Source organism: Natrix helvetica, assembly GCF_964273705.1.
Source record: "Natrix helvetica genome assembly, chromosome: 3".
Taxonomy (NCBI): Eukaryota; Metazoa; Chordata; class Lepidosauria; order Squamata; family Natricidae; genus Natrix; species Natrix helvetica.
In genome coordinates this window covers 28,772,811-28,780,278 of record NC_138549.1, presented here as the reverse complement: position 1 = coordinate 28,780,278, position 7,468 = coordinate 28,772,811, and the positions used below count along the sequence as shown (strand labels likewise).

The 7,468-nt window shown below is 34.0% G+C and overlaps 1 protein-coding gene across 1 annotated transcript in view; it reads left to right on the top strand.

The window, feature by feature from the left end:
* LOC309388595 (arginine and glutamate-rich protein 1-like) overlaps positions 1 to 6,983 on the top strand; it is a 15,886-nt gene extending 8,903 nt beyond the window's left edge. The window contains 3 exon segments of the mRNA XM_081946003.1: positions 2,137 to 2,362; positions 4,618 to 4,701; positions 6,176 to 6,983. Of these exon segments, the coding sequence (XP_081802129.1) occupies positions 2,137 to 2,362; positions 4,618 to 4,701; positions 6,176 to 6,340 (475 nt within the window). The 3' untranslated portion in view covers positions 6,341 to 6,983.
* Positions 6,984 to 7,468: the final 485 nt, after the last annotated feature.

The following is a 7,468-nucleotide window of genomic DNA, read 5'->3' as shown; positions in this document are numbered from 1 at the left end:
GGCTGGAGAATTCTGGGAGTTGAAGTCCACGAGTCTTAAAAGTTGCCAACTTTGGAAACCCTTGCTCAAGGGTATTGTTAACTTTTTTTATTACTTCCCAGGACAGGAACATCTCCGTTGATAAGGATGGAATTGTTTAAGATGATAAATTTATATTAAAATATCCTCAGGACAATTCTTAGCTATTTTGACCTGTTTTCCCCTTTTCTGAGAGCAGTAATCGCAGTTTTTCAAACTGCAAACTTTGCAGTTCCTTTTTTCTACATGATCTGATACTTCCGTAGTAGAGTAAATTTTATTTGAGCACCATTTTTTAATGCGTTACTAAAGAAGATAAGTGGGGGAGGAGCAGGAAGTAGGCCGGAATTCAGCAAGAGTTAGCATGATGGTTTCAATTTAGAAGTTCACTGATAATTTTTGTAAAATAGCATTTTCTAATTTCTAATAAACCTTGCTGAGCAGCACCCATGAATACAGCCCAGTGTTCTTTTATTGCTAAAAAAATAATAAAAAGCGTAGTCCGAGCTGTTGTAATTAATGGATCTGCTTTTTTAACTTGGTGTAGAAAGGCAAGAGTTTTCTCTGTGTAAACAATTATGTTGTTTTAGATTATATTTATAATATTGGTTTTCCAGATTCATTTTGACAGAAGGCCTACCCCAGTCTTGTGATTTATGTAACATTGCTGTGGGAAATGCAACGCTTGCATTAAAATGTCAGTTTCTATCATAACAATTAGACGTTTGCACCCTGATTCAAACTGAAATGTGGAATGTCACAGGGCTTGAGATGGCCTGTTGATACTAAGTCTTTATTTATTCTTTAGATTTCTAAACCGCCCCCTCTCCCAAAAAGGGACTCTTAAAATCTTGACTGAATTTCTATTTAACTAGACATCACTGGTAACAAAAGTTGATTAGCATTTTGATACTGTCAAAATCAAGTGTCTGGATATTTGGCATTACAGAATCAGTTAGTTAAAACAAGGTTAAATATCAAAAAGTTGAAGGAAAACGATGCTTAAAAGATAGATGGGCAACAACACATTACTAGAGTGCCTGCTTTGCTTTTTATTGAACATCAAGTACTTTGAGGTATCAAAATGAATTTCACAAAGTATCACTTAACTGGTTAATCGATAGAGGAGAATATTTGTACTCGGGGTTGAAATGAGAGTCTCCTTGGTGTTCTCTGACCGTAGTTGTTTTCTTACAGATATTTCATTACGTAAACTAGGTAAAATCAGTGCTAGTAGGGAGTGGCATCAAAGAGAACCAAGGACCCCTAACTGGATAATATTTAATATGCTTTATTAAAATATGAGGAAATTATCCTCCATTCTAAATTTATTCCTTGCTTTTATGACATGATAAAAATTAGGAATATAAATTACACCAGTAATATATTCCCATCTATAGCATCTTCTATGTGTTCAGAAGAATTTATTCTAACATAACAATGTGAACAATAGACATAAATTGAAGCTATGAGTGATAATGGTTTGATTGTTTTATTCAAGATGATTTTTTAAAAAAAATATTTCATTAAAATTAATAATTTTAATTATTTTTTGCATTACAGTTGTATTTTGTCCTGCTGAATAATTGATAATTATCTTACTGTTTGATAATAATGCTTTGACAACACATTTCACTGCTTGAAATAAGTTCTCTGATGAATTGTCATGAAGTGCTAGATTTTAAAACTTGAGTTCTATATTATAACCAAAGAGATGTAATTTATTTCTGTGAAACGCATTCCTCCATTGCATTATTCTTGCACTAGGCCTCTGGAGACAGTGCATATTTTTGGTATTATAAAGTATTCACCATGGTCTTTTGTCTTTATTTTGTCTTTGATAAATTTTAACAGTAAATATGCTTATAAATTGTAAGGTGTTTGGTCCATCTAAAGATTTATACAATTGCATTTGGAAAGCAATCTTCGAATCTTATATTTGTCCTCCTATAAGTATTTTCGTTCCTAAAATTATTTCATAATTTTTATCATATAAATGCTCAACATTTGCATATTACAATGCATAAGCATGATGTGTGCAACAGGTTATTGCTGAAGGTTGATTGAAAAAATTAATTTTCTTGACATTTGAAAACAAATATATTTCTCTCCCTGTAGTCGGCAACAAGAAATAGAAGAGAAACTTATTGAAGAAGAGACCGCCAGAAGAGTGGAGGAACTTGTAGCAAAGCGAGTGGAGGAAGAACTGGAGAAGCGGAAAGATGAAATTGAACGGGAAGTTCTCCGCAGGGTGGAGGAGGCTAAGCGCATCATGGAAAAACAGTTGCTCGAAGAACTCGAGCGACAGCGACAAGCTGAACTTGCTGCACAAAAGGCCAGAGAGGTAACGCTCGGTCGTTTGGAAAGTAGAGACAGTCCATGGCAAAACTTTCAGTGTTGGGTTGTGCCTCCTGTTACGTTGAGAAGGAGATGGAATACAGCAAATCTAATTCCTTTCTTGTGTAAACTTGCATTGCTGCGAAACCTAATTTCTAACTTATTCAGAGGAGCTAACTGATACCTCAAACATTCTTCCAAAACCTGTGAAAGGATACTTGAATTTTAATGGAACTGGCCTACTTATTTGAGACTTGTTTGAAACTTTTGCCATGGCTGCAGGATATATCCACAGTTCTTTCTTAACTGGGGGAATGGTTTGAACAATCTGTGACTTTGTATCCTTCATTTGTTTTGTTTTATTTAGACTGTAAGAGGCTTTATGCCTTCAGTCAGCAAGAAAATAATAATAATAATAACAGCAGGGTCCATCATTGAGCTGCAATGCCTTATCTTAAAGAAAGAGTTTTTCTTGTTTTTTCTCTAAGGCAGTCATGCATTCCTCTTGACTACACAGTGGAGTAACTCTGGAACTGTGGTCCCATTCACTTTCACAAAAGGCCTATGCCAAATTCATGACATCCAATTTTTACCAGTGCTACTAACAACTCCTTCTTTTTCTCTAGACTAGAGAGTTGTAAAAGAGCAGGTTGTCCTTGTCTGAAGTTGAGCTAAACATGTGACTTCTTCTGTCAGCAGCTGGAGCAGAAGCTGAAAATGTCTTTCTGTGAGACAGTAATTTGCTACTGGAGGTTTTAATGCTTGTCAGCACTAATCACTCCAGGATCCCCAAATTTTAAAGTTCTTTAAAAACTTTTTTTTAAAATTAGTGCTGAGTTAAACAACACACTCATGTTTTCCTGTATTATGATTTGATTAGTGGCTTTTAATCAGTTTAGTTGATAATAGGAGAGACGTTTTAATAAGATACTTTTTAATATAATACAATATGATTAAATTTTTTAAAAATGCATGTGATGAAAATTCATTTTAATTCTACAAATCAAGATTTTGGCTTTACATAAATGCTGAATTATATAAGATTTCAAATCTTTTTGAAAATTCTAATGGATTTTGGCTGAAATCATGGTTCCTCACCATTCTAAGAGCAGATTAAACAGTAGTCAATGAGTGGTCACATTAGGACTTTTACTGTGGCGCATCACCTTGAATTCCTGGAGTGAAGGGTGCAAACCTGTAGCTGGTTACTAGACATAGCAAGAAATATTTCTTCAAATACTTGCTTTGTTCTTATTAAACTATATTTTTGTGCAGACCTCAGGCTGTTTACAAAAACTGCCAAATATAAAATAACCTGAATATTTATTATGCTAATTGAAATTACTCTTGCAATCTTTTTGCTTATGAGTTGCATAACAAAGTTTCTTTAAACTTTTATAAAAAGAAACCTAGATTTGATTTCTATATCATACTTTCAATGAACTCCCGAATACCAGTTTGGTATTTAAATGGTAGGAGGACAGTTTAATACTGCCTTTAAACTTGTCACACCATCGGATGTTCAGTCCATTTGCCCATAAAGGAAGCCCATAGTTCTACAGAATATGGATTACCATTTGTACTTTTTGCTAACAGTAAATGTATTTTTTCTTATTAATTGTTTGCTTAGGAATGTTTTACATATTTTTTGTTCCTTCTTACCGTAAACATCTGCATTCTTCAGCTCAGCCTTCCTTGTATGTTGTTTCTTTATAAATGGTTGAGCTGCTGATGCAGGCATTGCCAAGCTAACAGTACAAATCATTTTAAAGAGGAAGCTGGCGCGTATGGCAGCCGAGGAGCACACTCTGCAGGACACTGGACAAGACAGTAAATATTCAACTTTTAATGCTGATTAAAGGAGTATAGGTAAAGAATGCGTAGGTATACATAATTGGTGAGACAAACTATTCACTTTATTTATATTTTAAATATTACTCTTTTAATTTGGTAAATACTATCCAGTTTTGTAGTTGTCCTTGTTGATTTGTGTGATGTTAAAATGCTAGTAATAATTGGCCAGGATTCTCTGATTATGGAGGGTTTAGTTGATTGCTGTTTGTTTGGATTGGGCGGGATGATGTAAATTTAGAGCTAGAGACAAATTTTAGTGGTTGCACAGTTTGCTGTTTGAAAGACAAGAGGGTGGCTATAAAGCTGTCCCTTTAAGTCAGTGCACAGAAGGAATTTCTAGGAAGACTAGTGCAGATGGCTAAATGAGTATTTTACTTTTCTAACATCTTACCCTATCCTCCCGTTTAGGAGGAAGAGCGTGCAAAGCGTGAGGAACTTGAACGAATACTAGAAGAGAATAACAGAAAAATTGCAGAAGCACAAGCTAAATTGGTAAGTAGTTTTACTATCGTTGAGAGATAAAGGAGTAAATTGCAGGTTAAGATTTGCATAATGTCACTGATTGTTAGGCCCATAATTTGATTGAAAAATGTTTTATCTCTTTCTTAGGAGGTAGTCATAATATCTTTCTTCTCACTCCCTGAAATCTGCTTTGGAAATATTGGGGATGCCAACCACTGTACTGGTAGTCTAAATTTATCACCAGTTACAATGCACCTTTCCCCAAAATATCTTACAACCTAGATTGGCACTTCTGATGGCTATGTCTTTCCCCTGGTTATATATCATATTTTGGATGTTAGGTAACTGGTCCACATTTATGGGTCACATGATTGTGATTTAGGACCTTTTTTGTGAGAAACCGACATTTCCAACAAAAATTGCTCACTGGGGACAATGGTTCACTTAATGACAGCTAAATCAATGTAGTAAAATTGGGTCAATTGTGTGTGCCTCGACTTAATGACTGTCACACTATGCAGTAGAAATTCTGAGCTTCATTACAGTCATAAGTCAAGGACCACCGGTACAGAGGCAAAAGTGGTCGACCTGAGATATTGCCAAACACCCAGCTTTTGTATTGGCTCCTTAAATCTATGAATGTTATCAAATTGTTAATATAATAAGACAACATTATTAAATATGGGACTTGGGAATGGTTGTGTGGTTTTTAAAATTTCATACCATTAAATAAAAAGGAATTCAGATTTTGTCCTAGTATCGTTCAGTTTTTCTTAAAATCAGAACCTCACGTTCAGTGTTTGAGATGCAAAAGATTTTACTTCTCTGTATTTATGGATAATTTTCCCTATTGTTACAAAAAGAATGCCATGGTGAAAACACAATATAAAAATTAAAGTAATTCTTAACTTTCATCCTAGAATTTTTAACTCCCAGCTTTTAATTTGTATTAGGAGCTGTATCATAGATCAGATTATACTTGACCTTTGAATTTATAAATTAAGGATAGAGGAGAGATACTGCAGTGTACAAATTAATTCTAGATGGATTGGTTAAATCTGATCTTTTAATATCATTGTTGTCCTACATCATTTTAGATAGCTATCAGTTCCTGGGTGATTTTAAACTTCAAGCATCTTGGGTCAATATTTCTCAGCTACTTTTTATTTTATAGTTCCAAATAGTTTTCCTAGCTTTCTATTGGAACATTATTTAATTTTGCTTGCTCCTCTCAGCTTCTTTGTTTTGATTCATTTTTTTATATTCTTTGTCCTGTCACCACTTCAAGTTATTTTTTAATGAAATTGTGATAGGAAACAATGTGAAAATGGCTTATTTTCTTTGAGTAATCCAAGACAGTTTATGGGTGTTACACTGTTTCCCCTAATGCTAAAGAATGTCATCAGTTCTTCTCAACAAAGATATGCTAGTGCCACAAAGTTAAATGTAAAGTTATGCAAGGAGTATAAAATGTAATCTAAACTCTCTTGTTTTTTGATTACAGGCTGAAGAACAATTGAAAATTGTTGAAGAACAAAGAAAAATTCATGAGGAGAGGATGAAACTAGAACAAGAAAGACAACGTCAACAAAAGGAAGAACAAAAAATGATCCTAGGCAAGGGAAAAACTAGGCCAAAACTGTCATTCTCACTAAAGACTCAGGATTAAATTTCAGCTCCGAACTCTTAATGAAAATTGGGGAAAAAAATCTTTGTATAGTAGCTTCATGTTGAAGTGGTTTTTTTTTTTCCTTTGGTGATTTTTTTTTGGGGGGGGGACATCTGAAAAGTTAGCTTGTTCTAATAGGGGCTGTGCTCTGCATCTCTTATTTTAACGTCTGTTAAGTTAAATCCTTATCAGATCATTGTCTTAAAGAATAAATTTATTCTTATCCGTTTTGATTCTGATAAAGTGATTTGATGCAGATCAGGTCACTTTATTAATTATGTATGATCTGATAAGGTTTTTACTACCCGCTGATCTCAGAGTTATACTCTGATGCTAACTATTAAAGCTGGTTTTATTTTGCTAACTTAAAAAAAAAAAGTTTGGCAAATATATTGGTAAATTCCCACAGTGTACTGGATCCTCAGTGGTTTGTTATACCAGTGTCTTTTGATACTATTCCACTATTGTGCTTGATGTTCCTGATACAGGTAAGGAAAAAGTTGGTCAGTGTTGCTGGAGATGTGTAAAGGGAGTTCAGTATTGTCTCTACTAGAATTGTTTTTATTCCACTGATAAAACTCAACCAGCATTCCCAATTGTGTAAATAAACCAATTTGCTGAATAAAATGAAATATTAAATTCATATGTTTTAAGTAAATTTTTTTAGTGCATGTATATTTTGTGCTAATAAAACTTATTTTCCTCAAATCAGGCACACATTGGAATTAAGTCCACCAACATTTTTCATATTTTCAGAGCCAAGATTACACTGCAGGTTGAAATTATTGTCCTGTTAAGTGGCTCTTGCTGGTTTAATGATGGTTTTACACTGATGGGGCACTTATTTCAGCTGTGGATTTACTGTCTTTTTGGCCTTGATAATTACTATCATGTTTCCTTTACATAATAAAATTGTGGACTTGATACACGTCTCAGTTTCAAAACCAATTGCCATGGAGTGTTAGGGAGTTCTGTTTGAGGAAAGCTTTGGTCTTGTAATTAGTTTAATAGCTTTTGGATCCCCAGCCTGAACATGATGGGCAAATAAAATTACCCACATAGTTTAAAACAATCTTATTAAAGAGTACTCCATTTTTACAATCCTGTAATCCCTTAATTTGGTACTGT